This window comes from Haemaphysalis longicornis, unplaced genomic scaffold, assembly GCF_048455015.1.
Source record: "Haemaphysalis longicornis isolate Haplotype H1 unplaced genomic scaffold, Haemaphysalis longicornis Haplotype H1 scaffold_5, whole genome shotgun sequence".
In the NCBI taxonomy this organism is placed as follows: domain Eukaryota; kingdom Metazoa; phylum Arthropoda; class Arachnida; order Ixodida; family Ixodidae; genus Haemaphysalis; species Haemaphysalis longicornis.
The window spans coordinates 59385608-59408116 of record NW_027526385.1 but is presented as its reverse complement, the minus strand read 5'-3'; the positions used below and the strand labels follow the sequence as shown (position 1 = coordinate 59408116).

General features: G+C 44.4%; 1 protein-coding gene and 1 non-coding gene across 2 annotated transcripts in view; both read right to left on the bottom strand.

The window, feature by feature from the left end:
- LOC144139248 (uncharacterized) overlaps positions 1-20710 on the bottom strand; it is a 47566-nt gene extending 26856 nt beyond the window's left edge. Inside the window, exons 1-3 of the mRNA XM_077671660.1 lie at positions 20612-20710; positions 16582-16728; positions 7068-7290 (exon numbers count right to left, since the gene is read on the bottom strand). Of these exons, the coding sequence (XP_077527786.1) occupies positions 7068-7290; positions 16582-16600 (242 nt within the window). The 5' untranslated portion in view covers positions 16601-16728; positions 20612-20710. The remainder of the gene's footprint in view (positions 1-7067; positions 7291-16581; positions 16729-20611) is intronic.
- On the bottom strand, positions 4604-4675 carry Trnar-ucu (transfer RNA arginine (anticodon UCU)). Its single transcript has one exon. It is a non-coding gene; the product is annotated as a tRNA-Arg (tRNA).
- Positions 20711-22509: the final 1799 nt, after the last annotated feature.

Genomic DNA, 22509 nt, shown 5'->3' with positions numbered 1-22509 from the left:
CCTTGTTTGAGTTATCTTCTTTTTTGGCGAAAATTTTACCGTCCCGACACCAGGCATGCTTCCAACCAGCTTGTTTTTTTGGGACACTGTCATGCCCATCAGCCGTTTCAACTGCGGGCAGAGGTGTTCATTGACGAATACTGGGGCTGTTTCGGTGAATCCAATGTCAACTGTGCTTATCCGCGCTTCCCGTGCTTTTTGCAAGATCGAGTTGCGCTTGCATCGGTTTTTAAGTTGCAGGACGATGTTAGGGACAGATGTGACATTTTTTGTTGGTACACGGTGACATATTTCAACATCCTCAGGTTTGATCGGTTCAGCAATTGCTTGCCCAATCTTTTCAACCAAGCTTTGGAGGTTTTCCTTTGAACTGTGTGGAAGGCCCTTTATTTCTACGTTTTCAACCGACCGGAACCTACTGGTTGCATGCCCTGCAAGTCACCTCGATCTAAAGTATGCCCACACATGACCACTACAAAGCGTGTCACCAGCATGGCTTCCGACTATTGCGTAAACATAAAAGGTAACTTTAACTGTGACTGCGCTATGTGGTATACCTTCTAGAGTGCACTATTTGTAGGCAACTACATATCGGCCAAACTGAAACGCCCTTTCGAATACGGTTGAATATTCACCGCGTCCTTGTTTGCCCCTCTCAAGACATGTGAACTGTCCCTGTCATGCTTTTGAACGTCATAAAGCAACAATTTTAAAACCCGCTTTTAAAAATCACCACGACCGCAAGGTTCCGAAATTTTCCCTCATTTATGGTTTGGGTCAGCGACGCTTCATATTAGTGAAAGATACGGAAAACTAATCTGCTAAATTGGCGACCTCGCTTATTTTATCACGTTGTTCATAATCCTACCATTCAGTTACCATCAAAATTCATACAAATTCTACAAATACAGTAAGTTTATTAGCCTAATCCGACTCGACAATGCGATTTGTCCTTGGGAAGGAGGCCCGTTCTCCTCCCCCCCACTCAGCAACATTTAACCCTTTGTAGAACTATAAACCCTACCTATTTCCTGGTCGGATACTAGCTAACCGTGCAATGCCCCTTTGTGCACCGTATCTATCATTTCCATCCGCGTGGGGCACACCCGCAACACAGCCTTCGTTCATGCCTGTATGAATCCGTCCGAACCAGTCTCTCCATCCACTGAATACCTTACGGTGTTCTCTTGCCTACTTTTTGAAACCGCGATTGTCGACGCTTCCGCACTGCCTGAGCTTCCAGCCCATTCTAACGTTTGCCCTTGTCACGTGCGTTGCCACGTTGTCGTGCAATCTTGAGAGCTGCCTTGTTAATTCACCCCCTTCTCTTTCTTTCTCTCTGATTTTGTTGTTGTGTTTGTACCACGGGCATAGCTCGACTGTATGCATTCTCTCCGTTTCCGAAACATTCCCAGTTTTCCGAAAAGCTATATACGAAACGTGCGCCAAATGGTTGTTGCAGGAATATTATGTAACTCTACTCTGATGAAGGCAAGTCCCAATGCCGTTACGTGAGTAAACCTTCTTGGTTATTGTTCTTGCTTTGTATCCGACTCTTCATTTATACTATTTCTGCGTGCTTTGTGAGTTTTCCCTTCCCTCTCTCTCTCTCTGTATATATATATATATATATATATATATATATATATATATATATATATATATATATATATATATATATATATGTAAGCAGTAAAAGAAACTTCTCGAGGAGCCAGAAGAAATACTTGAGAAAATGGTAGACGCACGATTAAAAACAAAAACAGTGGTTTACTGACGTTTCGACTGGAGGACCAGTTTTCATATATATATATATATATATATATATATATATATATATATATATATATATATATATATATATATAAATATATATATATATATATATATATATATATATATAGAGAGAGAGAGAGAGAGAGAGAGAGAATTTATCTATGTATGCTGTTTCGAGATAACACTTGAAAATATTCTTGACAAACCTTCTATTTAACCCCCGGGACGAGACTCAAGTGTCTACGACATGTCGAGAGTGGTCGACCTGCGTTGAAACCTCTTAAGCTACCTTTGGCACCAAGACTGCCAGAACAGACGCCCTCGCTAAGCATGTAGGGAATCAGAAAATGGGAAATGAGGGGCTCGGTGAAATAAGACAGAAAATAAGGGTTGGCAGTCAAGAAAACCTAGGAAAGCAAAGGGGAGGTTATGGTGGGTCATAGATACAGATGAATTTTTTTAGTCAGAAAGGAAGTGGTGAAAAAATGCCCGCCGGGTGGGATCCGAACCCACGACCTCCAGAATACCGGTCTGGTGCGATAACCACTATGCTAACGGCGGGGCTGTTTGAGGAAGAAAGAAAGAAAAAAAAACACTCTGGGCGCGTGTTTTCCTTTCTTTCTTTCTTCCTCATATTTAAAAATGTTAACTTCATTAACCGTAGCAAAAAAAGAGCCTAACAACAGCCCTATGCCTCCTTTGGCGTTGTAGACTGCCAACCTATCTGTCTGTGCTTCCTCAACGAGCCCCTCAAAATCTAACTATATATATATATATATATATATATATATAGATAGATATATATATATATATTGTTCTATTTGTTCGTTTAGTACCGGCCAGCAAAACCAGCTGCGCGCGCACCTTTTCTTTTTGGCCCTGTGCGCCTTGATTCTCCCTCTCTCCCCCTCCCTTTACCCTCTCTTGATGGCAACGTATATAATCACCGTTCTGGCAATAAACGCCGTCGTTGACTGCCCGACCATCGTTCATGCTGCTGCGCTGCGCGCGCCTATGTTACTACATATATATAAGTATATATATATATATATATATATATATATATATATATCCTAGGGGTTTCACTCCTAGGGGTTTTTCTTCCGTTTTTTTTTTTTTTCTCTCTCTCTTTTTACAGTACGCGGAATGCGCCACGTCACGTCATTCTGAGCCGCTGAGCGCTCCCTCACTCTACCTTTCAAGTTTCCGCTGTTCGACCTTCGTATTCGTCAGTGTCTGCTTCTGAGAACCCCCCTTTCTTCTGCCTCTCCTTTTCTCCCCTCTTTCTCTATTTCTAATTGCCTCCTTCTTTATACTCCTTTTTTCTCCTGTTTTCCTTTTCCCCTCTCCTTGCTTTGTATCGCCGCTCGCCTGGGGAGAGACGTGTATATGTGCCGCTGAGATTATTGTACATGTTTGCTTTCATTTATTTGGTTTCTTTTCTGGCAAGAAAGAGAGGTAGAGGGCAAAATTCCCCTCTCTCGTGAAGTGTGTATCGTAGAGCATTTTCAGTCACTTGTAATTTTCCCTGAAGCAGACCAGACCACTGGTCGAAACTGTCGAAATAAAGTATTTGTTAGTGTTTTCCAAGTGGTCGCACCCAAGTTTTTGAATATTTAAACAGTAGCCAAGAATTCCTTCTCTGCTATATATATATATATATATATATATATATATATATATATACAGAAAGAAATGCGGGCAGTCTACAACGCCAAAGAAGGCATAGGAGAATGGTTGGACTATATTTTTTTTTACTGTTAGTGAAATTATATATATATATATGTTTTCATATTAATTGAAGCGAGAAAGTATGAAAGAAAGAAAAACACGCGCCCAGAGTGGGGACCGAACCCACGCCTTTCTATTAGATCTCGAATGCCTTACCAATTCGGCTATCTGGGCGACTGTGTTCTGCTTCACTTTCTGGGGTATTTAAATTTACTACAACTGTATCTGACGCTTGAGGGTGGTAGCCAGCGCCACTCAGACTACACGGGGAGAAGGGGACCTTCTTTTCAACCCCCGGGGCGTGACGCGAACGTCTACAGCCTGTCATAAGCAGGTAACTGGCGGGAAACCCTCTTATGCTACCTTGGCATCAAGGCTGCAACAACCGAGGCCCTCGCTAAGCTTTCGCAGGATAATATGGTTAGGAAATGAGGGGCTCGTTAGGAAATACAGAAAGAAATGCGGGCAGTCTACAACGCCAAAGAAGGCATAGGGGAATGGTTGGACTATATATATTTTTTTTTACTGTTAGTGAAATTATATATATATATATTTTTTCATATTAATTGAAGCGAGAAAGTATGAAAGAAAGAAAAACACGCGCCTAGAGTGGGGACCGAACCCACGCCTTTCGATTAGATCTCGAATGCCTTACCAATTCGGCTATCTGGGCGACTGTGTTCTGCTTCACTTTCTGGGGTATTTATATTTACTACAACTGTATCTGACGCTTGAGGGTGGTGGCCAGCGCCACTCAGACTACACGGGGAGAAGGGGACCTTCTTTTCAACCCATGGGGCGTGACGCGAACGTCTACAGCCTGTCATAAGCAGGTAACTGGCGGGAAACCCTCTTATGCTACCTTGGCATCAAGGCTGCCACAACCGAGGCCCTCGCTAAGCTTTCGCAGGATAATATGGTTAGGAAATGAGGGGCTCGTTAGGAAATACAGAAAGAAATGCGGGCAGTCTATAACGCCAAAGAAGGCATAAGGGAATGGTTGGACTATATTTTTTTTTACTGTTAGTGAAATTATATATATATATATTTTTTAATATTAATTGAAGCGAGAAAGTATGAAAGAAAGAAAAACACGTGCCCAGAGTGGGGACCGAACCCACGCCTTTCGATTAGATCTCGAATGCCTTACCAATTCGGCTATCTGGGCGACTGTGTTCTGCTTCACTTTCTGGGGTATTTATATTTACTACAACTGTATCTGATGCTTGAGGGTGGTAGCCAGCGCCACTCAGACTACACGGGGAGAAGGGGACCTTCTTTTCAACCCCCGGGGCGTGACGCGAACGTCTACAGCCTGTCATAAGCAGGTAACTGGCGGGAAACCCTCTTATGCTACCTTGGCATCAAGGCTGCCACAACCGAGGCCCTCGCTAAGCTTTCGCAGGATAATATGGTTAGGAAATGAGGGGCTCGTTAGGAAATACAGAAAGAAATGCGGGCAGTCTACAACGCCAAAGAAGGCATAGGGGAATGGTTGGACTATATTTTTTTTTTACTGTTAGGTAAATTATATATATATATATTTTTTCATATTAATTGAAGCGAGAAAGTATGAAAGAAAGAAAAACACGCGCCCAGAGTGGGGACCGAACCCACGCCTTTCGATTAGATCTCGAATGCCTTACCAATTCGGCTATCTGGGCGACTGTGTTCTTCGCTTTCTGGGGTATTTATATTTACTACAACTGTATCTGACGCTTGAGGGTGGTAGCCAGCGCCACTCTGGCTACACGGGGAGAAGGGGACCTTCTTTTCAACCCCCGGGGCGTGACGCGAACGTCTACAGCCTGTCATAAGCGGGTAACTGGCGGGAAACCCTCTTATGCTACCTTGGCATCAAGGCTGCCTGAACCGAGGCCCTCGCTAAGCTTTCGCACGATAATAGGGTTTGGAAATGAGGGGCTCGTTAGGAAATACAGAAAGAAATGCCGGCAGTCTACAACGCCAAAGTAGGCATAGGGGAATGGTTAGAACATTTTGTACCGTTACTGACATTACATTATTATTATGTTTATTATTATTATTAATTACATGAGAAAGAAAGAAAGAAAAACACGCGCCCAGAGTGGGGACCGAACCCACGCCTTTCGATTAGATCTCGAATGCCTTACCAATTCGGCTATCTGGGCGACTGTGTTCTCCTTCGCTTTCTGGGGTATTTATATTTACTACAACTGTATCTGACGCTTGAGGGTGGTAGCCAGCGCCACTCAGGCTACACGGGGAGAAGGGGACCTTCTTTTCAACCCCCGGGGCGTGACGCGAACGTCTACAGCCTGTCATAAGCGGGTAACTGGCGGGAAACCCTCTTTTGCTACCTTTGCATCAAGGCTGCCTGAACCGAGGCCCTCGCTAAGCTTTCGCACGATAATAGCGTTTGGAAATGAGGGGCTCGTTAGGAAATACAGAAAGAAATGCCGGCAGTCTACAACGCCAAAGTAGGCATAGGGGAATGGTCAGAACATTTTGTACCGTTACTGACGTTACATTATTATTATTTTATTATTATTATTAATTACATGAGAAAGAAAGAAAGAAAAACACGCGCCCAGAGTGGGGACCGAACCCACGCCTTTCGATTAGATCTCGAATGCCTTACCAATTTGGCTATCTGGGCGACTGTGTTCTCCTTCGCTTTCTGGGGTATTTATATTTACTACAACTGTATCTGACGCTTGAGGGTGGTAGCCAGCGCCACTCAGGCTACACGGGGAGAAGGGGACCTTCTTTTCAACCCCCGGGGCGTGACGCGAACGTCTACAGCCTGTCATAAGCGGGTAACTGGCGGGAAACCCTCTTATGCTACCTTGGCATCAAGGCTGCCTGAACCGAGGCCCTCGCTAAGCTTTCGCATGATAATAGGGTTTGGAAATGAGGGTCTCGTTAGGAAATACAGAAAGAAATGCCGGCAGTCTACAACGCCAAAGTAGGCATAGGGGAATGGTTACAACATTTTGTACCGTTACTGACGTTACATTATTATTATGTTTATTATTATTATTAATTACATGAGAAAGAAACAAAGAAAAACACGCGCCCAGAGTGGGGACCGAACCCACGCCTTTCGATTAGATCTCGAATGCCTTACCAATTTGGCTATCTGGGCTCTATATATATATATATATATATATATATATATATATAGTGAAAGAAGTCGACTGACACGTTTCCCGTTTTTGTTGCCAACAGTTTCGGAGTTAGAAACTGTTAGGAAGAAGGAGTTTTTAACTCCGAAACTGTTGGCAACAAAAACGGGAAACGTGTCAGTCGACTTCTTTCACTATTTTTATACTGGCCCATCGAACCTCATGATCTATATATATATGCACTGGCTGTTATAGGGGATATGACCCCTGCAAATTTATCGCATGGCCGCCCGAGTCATGGAGACAGGGATGCACGCAATAAATAAGAAAAATGTGACAACACGTAACTGTTTTTTTCTGAAACCAACTGCTCTTCTCTATATGATTCTGACCTGCGAGCTTTCATTGCGGTTCTAAGCATTATTTTGGGCCCTACGATAAATAGGTACCTACTCCACGGAGAAGGACATTCCTTTTTGGGTGACCTTGAATTGGTGCTTCAAGAACGACTTGACGTGTCGGTCAATGATGTATGCAGTCAGGTCGATTCTCTGCTCTCGGGAGAGTGACTCGAAAAAGATGTAGTCGCAGAGTCGGTCTTCCGGGTACTTGCTCTCATTGGTGACTGTCTTGCCCACCGTGCACACCAGCTTGTCAGCATGGATGGGTGGTGAACCTGCACGTATTGCTTCGTTCAGATGCCCAGCACACTGATTTTAGTGAAGGACACACTCTCCATACGAAACGAAGCATACCTTTAAGTGTACGCGAGGTGAAAAGAGGTAATTAAAGGTTTTTCCTCTGTTGAAACAATAATAACAAAACGCAGTCTTCCTTATTCATTTGTGTGGTTTTTTTAATTACGCACTGAATCAGACTGAGCTATTTCTATACATACGGTGGTGTCACCTTTAATACTCCATGGTGCCCCATTCAAGATTTACAAAAGTTTAATGCCAAATTACAATTATTCCCGCCAATTTATTTCAAGAAATTTCTCGTGGTTACCCTAACATAACAACGCTGGCTTTAACTTGAGTTGTAGGACATAAAAATTCCACCATTTTTCCGAAGAGAACTATGTGGTGATGCAAAGCATGGGGGTTCCGTGTAGGTTCCACACCTGAGCAGAACCGGCGCAGGCGGTGTGTCGGAGCAGACTGAAGGCCGCGCAGCGTGCGCACCTGCTTTTATACAGCTGGAGGATAGGAGAATGGAGGAGAAGAGCGCATGCGCAGTGGGGGTGTGTACGGCGCAACAACAAGGAAAGGATAGCCTCGACCATGAGATGGCTCTTGGAGCGACAGTGTCGCCGGTGTCTTCCTGGGCCGCCATGAGAAGAGCACGCTTCCCCTTTAAGGGCTCGTGGAGCCACAGTGTTGCCGGTGTTTTCCTGAGTCGACACGAGACGAGACGAGCCTAGCGGCGAGGAGGAGAGCGGTGTTATCACAGCTGGTTAGGGCTCCTGGAGCGACAGTGTTGAAGGTGTCTTCCTGAGCCGGCAATGACCAGCCGAGCGGCTAGGAGGAGCGGCTAGGAGGAGAGTGGCGTTATCACAGCTGGTTAAGGCTCCTGGAGCGACAGTGTTGCGATGTCTTCCTGACCCGGCACGAGACGAGCCGACAGGCGAGGAGGAGAGCGGCGTTATCACAGCTGGCGTGAAGAGGGTGACGAGCAGGAAAGGTGTGGACGCCGGACGCCAACGGACGACGGATAGTCGACTAAAAAATGCTTCGCATCTAAAACGCCATAAAAAACGATTGGATGCCCCTTTGAAAGGCTGCACCAATGGAAATGACGAGGATGATGATGAGTGTGGCGGGGATTTTGTTGAGGCTATCCCCATTGTATAGGGCGGGTGCAAGTTTCGAACCCTAGCCATCGCTTCAAACTAACTACAGGAAGAGGAGATTAGAAGCATAGCAACGATATATGACGGGCGCTCTCTCCGCGAATCACGCGGCCCCCTATGAGTCAGTGTCCCTGTGTGCCACACTCATGTCTCTCTCGTTTGTGACCCCACGTCCTCAGGTGGTGGGCAAGGAAGGGAACGCAATCGCTTGGTGAAAAAAATTATTTGCCCCACCGGCCGCCATTTGTCCCATTTGAGGCCTTCCCCTTGGAGTGATATTCTACCACTATGAGTTCGCATCATACGAGTAAGGAGCTTTTCGAGAATAGGCTCCCCAATTCAGGACGCCTGGTGAAAAAATTTCTGAAAGCACTCTAAGGCGCATTTCCAGAACATTTCCCGCACCAGCCTGCTTGCAATGCTTCTCAAGAACAAGGACCAGTTAAGAACAATGGAAATTATGAAAACACTGAACGACGTGCGTGTCATGCCTAGAGCCTACTGAAATTTTATTTGTTTTAAACCCGAACAGATTCTTGGTTCAGCTGTCCTTGTTTGGTTCATTTTTCTGCCACTTTTTTTCGTTTTATATGTATTTATATCTCCCTTTATTTTGTGACCGGGCCCCCCCTACACTAATCAAATACTGCGTACACCACTACACTGCATTTCCAAGTCAGGGCAGGACGGGCACTTTCTGTAACAACTACCGACATCTAGTGGTTAGTTCTGAAGTCTAACAAAATGTCTTTGGCCAACTTCTAAAACGGGCTTTCTATTCGGCCTCTGTGGGGTACCAAGTTGCACCTCGTTTGCGGATGAGTTAAACGCATTCTTTTCGTAAATAAAAGTAGTTAAGATTCTTTTGGTTGGTATGGCGAGGAACCTGTGAATACGTTCGATTAACGTTCTGCACTGCACCGGAAGTGCCTGGCGAGCACTGACTTGTAAACGCAGCATCGGGTTTACGCAAATATTTTTGGGGGATGAGCTTACAGCCACGAAGTTGAGCCCAAAGCTTCGATTGGTATAGTGGCACGCACGGAAAATTTCCACCTTCGAATGTTCATGAGAAGTTCACACACTCATAACGGCGGCCGCGGCGCGACTGGCATTCCACGATTGTCCAGCTCCAACTTTCTCGAACCTACGAACGATAACGAAGTACGGGGCCTTATCAGAAAAAAAAATTATGCAGCGGCAGGAGTTGACGGGTTTTTATTTAGTGTGATTAAGCGCGTGGCGCTAGAAGTAAGTATTTGTTAGCGTACATTGTTAATTTATGTCTGTCCACCGGTGTTTTTCCAGTGGAACTTAAAGTTGCTTGAGTGAATCCCATTTATAAAGGGGGAGCACATGACACCGTATCAAATTACAGGCCAATATCTGTCCTTAGAGTTTTTTCGAAGTATTTGAGGGAGTAATCTATAATAAACTATCAACTTTCTGAAACATAATGTTTTTTCGAAGTATCAATGTGGTTTCCAAAAATTTAAATCTAAAAGATGAAATAATTGCAAACTTTGAAAACCTAAGTTCATAATTGGACAGTTTTTAGAGCCTGAAAAGCATTTGATTCAATGGATCATAATATTTGGCGAGAAAAATTACAGAAATATGGAATATGTGGCATGGCAGGTAACCTTCTGAAAAGCTATTGGACTCAAAGAAAGCAGTTTGTCCAACTAAACTCCATTGCATCAGACATATTAGAGCTAAATCAAGGTGTCCCGCAAGGGTTCAAGTTAGGTCCGTTACTGTTTATAGTTAATGTAAATGACATCATAAATAGAGAAGGTGCGGAAGAACTTGTAATGTATGCGGATGACACTAACGTATTCTTCACACCTGATAATATAATTAAACTTCATTCAATAGTAAATTTTTACTTGGAACAATTAACAAATTGGTTATTAGATAATAAACTGCAACTTACGCTACAAAGGCACCTTACATGATATTTACGCCGTGGAATAAAAATGTCGAGAAAGAAATTCCGACTATATTCAACGGAACCAAGTTAAAGCGAGTGACACAACAAAAAGTTCTTAGGTGTTTGGTTTCAAGAAGTACTTTCTGTGAAGGTGTCGTGGTGTCTAATGGCTCTGCAGATGGCGTGGAGCTCAATGCCTGTTGTGTTGATGTTGGCGCCACTTTTGAGAATGCAGGCTCTTGCCGGATGAAGGTCTCTGTTCAGCACTACGATGCTGTGCTTTCCTGTGCTGGAACTAATATCTACATAGTATATTGCTTGGCTTGTTGGAGATCTGTTCACAATTTTCTGTAAAAATGAACTCTTTGGCGTCTTCTGTCCTTATTCCAGGAATATGGATCCCGAAAGGAATGAGGACAGAAGACGGCAAAGAGTTCATTTTTTATAAAAACTTGTCAAAAGATCTCCAACAAGCCAAGCAATATAATATGTAGATATTAGTTCCAGCAGAGGCAAGCACAGCATCACAGTGCTGAACACAGACCTTCATCCGGCAGAAGCCTGCATTCTCAAAAGTGGCACCAACATCAACACAGCAAGCATTGAACTCCACGCCATCGCCAGAGCCATTAGATACCGCGACACCTTCACACCGCATAGTCCGCATGGTACAGAACTCCCGGTGATTATTTTCACAGAATCCCAAGAAGCATGCAGGCAAATTATACTGAAGGACATGAATAAAGATACAGCGGATGTATTTAATAGTCACTGTCATCATCACTACGATATTATTTGGACATCTGGCCTCGCGGAGATGGTTCGCAACGTTCGGGCAGACACGCTCGCCAGTGAGTTAAGAATCAGGGCACCGAACATTTCCCTGGAGAGACCCAATTGTCGTGGCATCATGAACAATACACTAAGGGACCTTAAACTTAAAGAGAAGAGAATTACCTCCACCTCACCCTAACCTAGACCGGCAGCAATCAGTATTACTGAAACAAGCACGGACTAACACAACATGCACCCCAGCTAGACGATATCTTTTGTCTAAAGGAAGAGCCCAAGAACCACCACCGTGGTGGATATCCTAATCAGCAACATGTCCTATGGGAATGTCCTTACACTATTCCGAGCATTCTACACTTACACACACCGACGCAGCTGCAATATCCCATTGACCCAACCTGGCTGACCCTCGCCTCCACTTTCGAGCAGAAACTAGCTCTAGTGCAATACATCAAAAACGCACTAGAGCTGAGTTCAGCATTCACTGAAGACTACTTGTAATTAGTTTGTCTGAACCGCCTTTGGTTCTAAATAAAGTGTTCTCTCTCTCTCTCTCTTTCTCGTGGAATACGCATATTGCTCACCTGTCCACCGAACTCTGTAAAAGCATAGGTCTCACATATGGAATAGGGCATTTGATACCACTATAGTTGAAACAAAACAATGCTCTCCTTTATTCGAAACTATGCTACGGGGTTTTGGTGTGGGTGACCACAACTAAAACTAATTATAACCGGCTCATTGTATTGCAAAAAAAAGAATTTTGCGCATATATTTAGATTATCATCGCTGTTACGCAGATTTGAGGACAAGTCCTTTATTTACTGAATATTCAATGATTCGAGCTGACCAGCTTTATTACATGAAGGTTCTGCACAGCATTTATAAGCTAAAGACCCACAATCAAGTTAACAATACATCTTCTGGCTATCATCTCAGGCATACAATACGAGACACTCCTAAAGTAAGAACGAACTGTGGTGAGCAATCTTTCCTGTACCAAACAACTGAAATATTCATATAAATTGAGAGAGAAATTAAACTTCTACGCAAGTGAACTTACGTTTAAAAAGCAGGTCAAAGAAGGATCACTTAAGCAAAACGCTTGCAATACTGATATAAAATTAAGGGTTTGAAGTATAAGTCTTTGTTTTCGTAAAGGTAGAAATTAAAAACAATTACAAACCTAAATACATTAATACGTAATTGTGACAATGTGTAATTCATGAAAGGTAATGCGTACGAATTACTGCTTTTTTGTGTACATTGAGATCCTTCTGTGAATTTTAAACTTATTCTTTGTATGATACGCAGGAAATGGTTAATCACATTCTTTTGTTCTATTTTTCTATTAAGATTGTGGTATTATGCTGAAATTTGTGAACAGCGGTGTTATTATGTACACTGTAAATCGGGTGGCTGAGGCCTCTGTCAGGCCAAGTTCACCCTTGGTCTCACCCTCCCCTTGGTTTTGCAAATAACTAAAAATCAAATACTCAACAATCAAACACTCAAGTTAGATCAAAACGCAAAGCTTACTGGGTGTGTGAATACTTTCTGCTGTCGCTGTAGTAGAAAATTCAGAAGAAAAGGTTAGTTATGTACAACAGACGTCTTACAGTCTGCTGCATAAGAATGGTCTGAACGCAACACTGCTTGATGAGGCCCCGTCCCTACGCAATTTGCGGCAGTTGCAGGTATTTATTAAAAAACAATAGAAACTGCATAAAATTTCACCAACTTTACACAGCCACATAGAAAAACTTGCATGCGAAGCAACTTTAAGCGGGTACGTAATCACTAGTTCCGCGAGGTAACGTTGTACCATGGTTTGTGCTTGTATGTGGAACAAATACGCTGGTCCACATAAGTCTGCTTGCAATGCCTCTCAAGAGCATGGACCTCTCAAGTACAATAAAAATTATGAAAACACGTTGAACGACGTGCGTGCACGCCCACAGCCTACTGAAATTGTATTTGTTTTAAACCCGAACTGAGTGTTGGTTCAGTTGACGTTGTTTGTTTCATTTTTCTGCGACTTTTTTCGTTTTATATGTATTTATCTCTGTCTATATTTTGTGACCAAGACCCTCCCTCCACTAATCAAATACTGCGTACTACGCTACACTCCATTTCCTGTTCAGCGCAGGTCAGGGACTTCCGGTAACAACTTTCGACATCTAATGGCTAGTTCAGAAGTCTAACACAATCTCTATGGCCAACTGCCAAAACGGGCTTTCTATTCGATTAATGTGGGGTACCGAGTAGCACTTCGTGTGCGCATGAGTTAAACGCATTTGTTTCGTAAATAAAAGTAGCTAAGTATTTTTTGGTTGGTATGACGAGGAACATGTGAATACGTTCTTTATCGCACCGTAAGTTCCGGGCGAGCATGGACTTGTAAACGAAGCGTGGGGTTTACGGAAGCACTTTTAGTCGATGAGCTTACAGGTACAAAGTTGAGCCCGAAGCTGCGATCGGTATAGTGGCATGCACAGAAAATGTCCACCTTTGAATGGTCATAAGAAATGAGATCAAAACGCAAAGCTTACAGGGTGGGTGAGTACTTCTTAAGGTCGCTGTAGTAGAAAATTGAGAAGGAAAGGTTAGTTATGTACAACAGACGTCTTACAGTCTGCTGCATAAGCAAGGTATGAACGCAACGGTGCCTGCCGAGGCCCCGTCTGTATGCAGTTCGCAGTGGTTACAGGTATTCATTAAACAAACAAGAGAACCTGTGTTAACTTTCACACACTTTACACAGCCACATAGAAAAACTTGCATACGAAGCAACTTAAACGGGTACACAATACTTACCTCGGCAAAACTGGGGGCTACACACTCATACTCACACAGAAAAATATATTTTTCCTCACGCACTCACTCACACTCGCCCTCACCAGTCGCCCTGTCGACTCGTACTCACTCGCACTCAGGGTCACTACCCGCCCTACACCACTCGCATCCACTCGCGCTCCCGCTCACCATTCGCCGTGACCACTCGCACTCACTTGCCCTCCGGCTCACCGCTCGTCGTCACCACTCGCGCTCCCTCGCGCTCACGCTCATCACCCGCCATCACCACTCGCACACACTCACGCTCGTCATTCGCCGCCACCTCTCGCACTCACTCACGCTCGCGCTCACCACTCGTCGTCTCTCCTCGCACGCAAGTGTTTGCAGCAGAACCTCCATGAGTCATTTAGTTCATTACGCCATCAGAAGTCCATCCAAACCGTATTTCTAAATCAACACGCCACCAGACAGCTAATTATATGGTGCCGCATACCAGAAGCTCAGTGACGACATATTTCCCGATCTAAAAGCAATACCGCCATCAACAACCATCAAAGCGAGCGGCTTCTGCGACGAGTTGCAAACAGCCGGTACAAGCGCAATGGTGGTGCTCACCGCGGTAATCCCCGCAAATGGCGCGAGTAGCGCGAGTACACTCGCGAGGGGTGAGCGGGGCTCACGGCGAGTGGCATTCGCACTAGCGAGTGCTAAGCGGGGCTTTTCGCGAGTTGCTCTTGCACTCGCGAGGGGTGAGCGGGACTCGCCGCAAGTGGCGCTTGAACTCCCGAGTGGTTAGGGGGGCTCACGGCGTGTGGAGCTCGCACTCACTCGCACTCCCACTCGCCAATCCAAAACGATTGCGAGGCTCACTCACCAGTCAATTATGAGTGGTGATTAGGGGTTGGATGAGTGCACTTGTGAGTGAGCCTGCCCACCCATGACGTAATCGATAGTTGCGCGAAGTAACGTTGTACCATGGTTTGTGCTTATATGTGGAAAAAATACGCTGGTCCACATGTCTGCTTGCAATTCCTCTCAAGAACATGGACCTCTCAAGTACAATGGAAATTATGAAAACACTTTGAACGACGTGCGTGTCATGCCCAGACGCTACTGAAATTTTATTTGTTTTAAACCCGAACTGAGTGTTGGTTCAGCAGGCGTTGTTTGTTCCATTTTTCTGCCACTGTTTTTTTCTTTTATATGTATTTATTTCTTCCTATCTTTTGTGATCGAGGATCCCCCCCTCCCTCTACAAACCAAATACTGCGTACGCCGCTACACTCCGTTTCCAAGTCAGTGCAGGACAGGGGCTTACGGTAACAACTTTCGACATCTAGTGGTTAGTTCTGAAGTCTAAGACGATCTGTCTTACCAACTGCCAAAACGGGCTTTCTATTAGGCCTCCGTGCGGTACCGAGTCGCACCTCGTTTGCGCATACGTTTAACGCATTCATTTCTTAAATAAAAGTAGTTTAGTATCTTTTGGTTGGTATAGAGTGGAACCTGTAAATACGCCCTTTATCGCACCGTACGTTCCGGACGAGCAGTGACTTGTAAACGAAGCGTGGGTTTACGCAAGCAGTTTTAGTGGATGAGCTTACAGCTACAACTTGCCACCAGACAGCTAATTCTACGGTGCCGCATAGCAGAAGCTCAGTGGCGACATATTTCCCGAGCTAAAAGCAATATCGAAGCCAAAAGCTTCGATCGCTAGAGTGGCACGCACGGAACATTTCCACCTTCGAATGTTCATAAGACGTGAAATCAAAAGGGAAAGCTTACTGGACGTGTCAGAACTTCCTGTGGCCGCTGTAGTAGAAAATTGAGAAGGAAAGGTTAGTTATGTACAACCGACGTCTTATAGTCTGCTGCATGAGCATGGTTTGAAGGCAACAGTTTCTGACAAGGCCCCATCTCTGTATAATTCGCAGCTGTTGCAGGTATTCATTCAACAAACAATAAAACCTGCATACAATTTCACACACTTTACACCACCACATAGAAAAACTTGCATACGAAGCAACTTTAGGCGGGTACGTAATCGCTTGTTGAGCAAGGTAACGTTGTAGAATGGTTTGCGCTTATATGTGGAAAACATAGGGTGGTTTATATAACAGTCAAAAGTTGTGGGGAATAAGTATGGAAAATGTGCGCCTAGTTGTGATGACACGAAAGGTGCCAAGCGTCAAGATTTCAGTTCAATGCTGCCTATTACTCGCACTGTGTGTATTAAACAGCATATTTTTAATTATTTTTGAGGGTACTGTGCCACTTTTGAAGTTCAATTTGTGTAATTTTATTAGGAACGTGGAGTGTTTTTAAGCAATCGTCTGCTTGCCGTAATTTGTTTTTGTTTGCGGTATTCATCGTTTGTAGAGTCTAGACCTGCAAAGAGCATTCCTTTGTAATTATGCCAATAAAATGTATCTTCATGCAATGTTTCTAGTATATGTTCGCCTTTAACATGTGGGCGGTCTAATTGTGGGTGTGCTCGTCGCAGTGGGCATCGTAGCTCTCCAACAAAGATGCAGAACGAAAAATTGTCGTGCCATGAATATCCCCGAGAATTTCAATCGTTATATAAATCTTACCATTGGTTATGACGGACATCGTTGTTTTAGTTGGCACAATTTCTGTCTCTTGTAAAGTGGGTGCGAGGATGGTGGAACGGGATGTATCGTTCTCGCGACCACGCGTAGCTGCTTTAATCACAGCTGTCGTCAGACCTTCTTCCACATCTGAGAAATAAGAAAAAAATGGGAATTTTTCTTCGGGCGTTGCTGCTTCAAGTTCTCGTATACATAATCAGTAGCGCACCTGCATCAATGGTTAGGGAATATGGCTGGACTGGTTCTAGGGAGGGCTGGGATATTACCGGCAAAAAACAGCTTTTTTCAACTTTCCAACACAGTGTGCCAACAACTGTATTCTTTTTGAACAAGCTTTGTTGTTTTAAAGTTATCGTCAGGAATTAAGGCCACTGCCAAAAGGTTTCGACAGTGTAGGTCAATCGGAGCTCCATAAATATATTTCGGTTCTGTTGTACGTTTCCAATACAAAAGAAAAATTACCTACACTCAAACAATATCTTAGTCATTTGTACAGACCACCTTTCCGACACCGACACATTATCCCTGACAACGCCCCCTGTGGCTCTCTTAAGAATGAAGGTCACAATGCGCAAAACCTTGCGGGATGATGGAGGCAACGAAGAACAATATTTTTCGGTTACGTTCACTTGATGTAGTTTATTTCTACTTGCCGAGAGATTAGAGTAACATCAAAACTTGATGAACCTTTCATGCATCCCGCAAGCGAAAAGCAGGAGAACGTAATCCGAAAGCACGATGACGTCGTCTAAACAGGAAATGACGTCCAAAGCCTGGCATCTTTCATCCACACTTGTAACAAAACAAGCAGATCTGCATGCATTTTTTATTCCAAAATTCCTTGACCAGCCCTTAAATTTCTACGTACATCTGTCAGCCAGTATTTCAAGGAGAATAGGAGTGGGCAAAACAAAAAGTTGCACTGGCCGGTCCTAGTGCGCTAAGATGGCAATACTTGTGAATATCTCTTCAAGGAGTTACAATCAGTGCTACTCACGTCATTGAGAAAAATGACATTAGTACTGCGCAATAAGAGGGCAACAATGTTTGCAAATATTTTCGGAAGCTGCTTTAGGAACTTCTGTTATTCTATCCTAAGGGCTTCAGCTATTGCTTAGCCATTGATGCGCGATGGAATATTAAAAGCTAAGCTTCATATGAGAGGCGAAAGAAAGAGTCATGCAGCCCTGTGTCTAACAGCGACAATGGTTGAACGCGAAGCTTTCTCGTGATAATTTCGTTGGTTTGCCAATCTACGTGCTACTCTGTGGTACGAAACATTTACCATTTTTTTAGAACACCCACGGCAACGCTGGGGTGTGCATTCTGTGGGCCTAACGCTTGGGTTAGGGGTCTACCGCGTTAATCGGTAGCTGCTTCTTTGCGTTCGTTAAGACCATGTCGAAATGGAGAAAGAGGACAGACGCCGCCTTCATAACGCGAAGGACCGGGGTTTGATTCCGGCCACGGGAAGCGCTTCTTCTTTCACTTCATCATCATCATCAAAAAACTTTGGCTTTCCTGGATGGTGTATTGACGTGCAGCGGCATCAGTGAGGACAATAAAGCTTTTCTGAAGAATCCAGGGGTCTCGTCTACGTAGAAAACTCCTCCAGCACAACCCCACGCTCATGCGATTAAGAACCGGGTTGGTGAAGAGGTAGAGGCAGAGGGAGAGGGACTGGCTGGCGTTATCTGTCTTGCATCCAGAGGACACGGCAGGGAGCTACTGCACGAAGCACAAATAAAGGGGCAATGACAGGTAGGGGCGGCTGGGTGAAGCGCGTGCAGGAGCACCGACGTGGCAATTCGCACTTTCCAGCAACGGTGGCGCCGCCGCGCGCCTTTTTCCCGAATCTCTTTGTAGATGATCGTCGTCCCGGGCGAAGGCAGCCGGAGCGTTCGGAAACGTGGGGACTGAGACCGCAAAACCAAAAAGCAATCGAATGTGCTGTGCACCGCAGTATAGAAATCGCTCAGTGCCGGGAAAAGCCAGCGTTCGTACCTTTCGTAGAGATAAAAAAGCCCGAAAGGTTTGAATAACTATGCTCCGCATTGGGAAAGGTGTGAGCAACACAATGGGGCTTGCAGTAGTCACTTCACGAAAGCTGACTTCTTCTGGAGCAATATCCGTAAGTTGAGTTCGCTCTCTCGTTATTGATGGTGTCTTTTTCGTGCAAGTTGAGTGGGTCGTTTATTAATAGATGGTCTGCAGCCACTGAAACCGCGCTTGAAGAAAGGCGCCGTGCCGCCACATAACATTCCTATGCGCACGCACGAGAAGAAAGTAAAGCCAAGAACCAACAGCAGAACGTCATTGTTCTTTCATTAATGTGCTGGTTTCTTTTAATAAATGCTGCAATCCAGTTGCATTTTGTGCTTTGTAGGATTGTTTGCGCTCCGTTCTCTTTTTAGCATTAGGTGTGACTACTGTTTTGAACTTGCTGCTTTTTTTTTCTCAAACCCCCCTCAGGAATGGGCGATGTAGGTATTTGTAATAAATAAATAAACGCGCTACTGCGGCATCGTCGTTTCCGACAGCGCGCTGAAAGCACAGTACAGCTGATGTAAGAAGCCCTGCCGTAGATGCGTCAGTGTTTGATATTTATTTTCGGTATTTTTATTATTACCTGTAACCTGCATAAACGCCATTGGATCCTTCCTTGTAAAAACAGAACACAAAGTTATAATTTACTAGCATTATTCGCACTTAACCCGACACAATTGCGCAAGTGGCAATAACAAACGTTAAATCCTCGGTTGCGTCTGCCGAGGTTTCCTTGGCGCCTAATAAATATTTGTAAAGTGTGCTTGAACAATTTTACGAGCATGGGTGGAAGTGTAGCATCCTTTATAGAACCTGCAGTGCCAACAAACGTTCACGCAGTGCGGTTGGCTGGTCACGCCATTCGGTTGGAGGCACAATCCCTCAATGCTCAGCATGTCATCGGTGGCCTCCCTGACGCTGCAAAACACTGTGTGACTGGCGTTAAAGACTGCTTCGCCTTCGGCAAAGCATCTTCGTGTCTCATCGCAAGGGAAAAGATGGTCTGGTGAGACACTAATGGGCCCGGATCGGCTTTTTTACTCCAGACGCGCGCTCTTACGCGACGTCGCGATCATCGTCCCGTCCTCCATTTTGGATACCCCGTCGCGCCACCTATTTTCGCTGGAAAGTGCGAATGGAGAACACAGGCGGTACGGTACAGCTTTGCTCTGTCACCATCCTTGCGGAGTGCGAGGCGGCATATTTAAAAATTATCGCCTTACTTGGATAATTTGACCGGAAAAGTTTGGTCAGTATGCAGCTCATGTCTGCCTGTCTGTCCCTCGATTCAGTATTCCGGTGAAAAGTAGAAGGTATGCTTCAGTAAGCGCTAGTAAGTAAGCGAAAGTAAGCGCAAGTCCTGTGTGGTCTCTACTTTTGTCCCGTCTTTACCGCGCCACTTAACCATGTTTCACAGTTCGAACCAACTAGCCAACATTCACGCGTGAACAAGGATTATAAAGGCCAAAATATTTCCCAATCACTAAATATGAAAACATACGTTATGCCTTTAGGCCTTGTTCATCAAAAAGAAAACATGAAGCATATTTGAGGGAGAACATTAGAACGTAGATGGTATTTCCAGTGCTATGCATACTTGGGCACTTGTTTTTTCTATAGGATATAAAAAATCGGTAAATAGAATGTTTTGACAAGAAAGCACAAAAGGCCTTGTCGCGAGCTTGGACCCTGTGGCAGTGTTCATGTTCAACAGTAACAAAAGTTTCCCGTTATGAATTGAAAATGAAACTGAATTCCATTAAATTGAAATTGAATACAATTAAAATTTAATTGACTTGGACAGAGGTCAAAAGAAAGGAAAGATCTCGAGGACGGCCGGTGAAGATAATTGATGTATTTACGCGGCAGACGCAGCAAAAGGCCATCGTCTTTCGACAACATTTGCTGCAAAGTAAATCAATACCACGGCCATTATTTTCTAGATATTTTAGCAAAACGTTCTCACCGATATGAGTCAAGGTGACAATGACTGCTAGGGCCGCCACGACAGCACAAATGGCACAAAGACCGCAGGTCGTGCCAGCAAAGAAACCTGGTCGCTCCTCCTCCCTGCGAATGAGATGGCAGTGTGCTTTAGAATGAGCACATCTAATTACATGCGCAAAGGTAAAACGGGAAACCACCGATTGGTTAGGTCTTAATTTCCGTGTTTTTTCAGACATCTTTCACTCACAATGACTGGTGTTTCGATTCTGGTTGAAATTTGGTCTTCGAAGTAATAGTTGCTTTGCAGGGTTATCTACATCCGCGCCGTTTCTCGTTGTAATGGTGCAGCCATAGGGGCATAAGAAGGGGGGGGGGGGTGTTATAAAATTGTCCATGACAAATAGTTTGTGTCTGTGGGGGACTTCTTTGGTCGTTTGGAGACGTTTGACGACGTCCACGAGGGATTTCGATGGAGGGCTAAAGAAATTGAAGATTAGCAAGCGTGGAAAAGCGTTGTTGCGTGGTAGTTGTTTCGACGAGGGCGTGTTCGATCATTGTGTCAACGGAGTGTTGTTGAGAGGTGTGCTGCAGCTTCGTACGAATTGGAGTACGGAGGCGTCTGCAGTGTTTTGTTGGCTGAAGTGGACGGGGGTATGTCGCTTTCGATTGAGAGAGCTATATTTACACGGCCAGACGGTGTGAGCAGGGAAAGGATAAAAGGAAAAATAATCTCCGGATTGAAGGGAAGGAAGACGCTGCTCCATCATCCGTTACTCCCCCTCCTCTTCTCCAGCCCTTTGTTTATGCCGCGAGGTTACTCAGAAATTCTCGGGATGCTGCTGAACGGTGTGCTCAATAACAGAAATAATTGGCTTTCTGAAGTCCCGGTGTTTTTAAAGTACTTACTGCGCTGCTGGTCCACCTGTAAAAGTAGCACATGGCAGAATGACCTTGAGAAAATTTTGCAATAAAATCTTGGAGTGCTGAGACAATTACACGCAAAAATCTCTGCTTGGGTCATGTAGCTTACACCTTTGAGTCATGAAGTGCGGTTGTTTACATATCGCGAAAACTTTAACGTTGCCTATAGTCGCGGTATACAAGCGCCAATAAATAAGCACCTGTGTGATGGCCACATATCTCTCACATGAGCCATAGGAGTAAGCGTATCTAGTTGCATGGTATAGTACGCTACGTTGAGACACACTTTCGCGCTCATCTCCAAAATATTATCTCATTTAAAACCCAGTATCTCTCGTGTTCGACCCCCGTGAATGGCCTACCTCGGGTCCGTTAATGTGGTACGCAGACAACCAGGCATGTACATAACCGTGGTCTTGAAATTTCCTTAAGCGAGAATTTCATAGTAATATGACCGAAAATGCAAATTTGTTCAATTTAGGTATATCTAGATTCGGTAACTGACTCATCTTCATCCAGTTACGAAAGAAGTCTAACAAAATGAAAAACGGAAGAATTATAGAAACACTTTTCTGAAACAGTGACGTCATATGGGCAGGTGTGAGATTCTATTGGCTAGATCTAAAGACAGATGTCAGCTGGTTGAGTGCACGCGAATTTTCTAGCGGCGCTCTAGAACAACTATATGCCCCACTACAACGTCCCAGCCATGTTTCTGGTGGCTGGGGCCTGCAGCCGCCTTCGCAAAAAAAAAAAAAGATTATCATACGTCATAAAGACGTCGCCGGAAAAATACAGGGTAATACCCCCTGCTTTACATGCGTTCTTTAGTATCTGCATTATTTGTTAGAACTTTGCAATAACATTGCAATCGTCAATATTGTGGCAAACAAGACCTTCTAATGAGACAAACTTGTATTTTCTCTTCACGGCTGTGTTGACTTGTATCTAATTCAAAGAAAAACTGCGGGAAAAGCTTTAAAAAAGAAAAGTGGA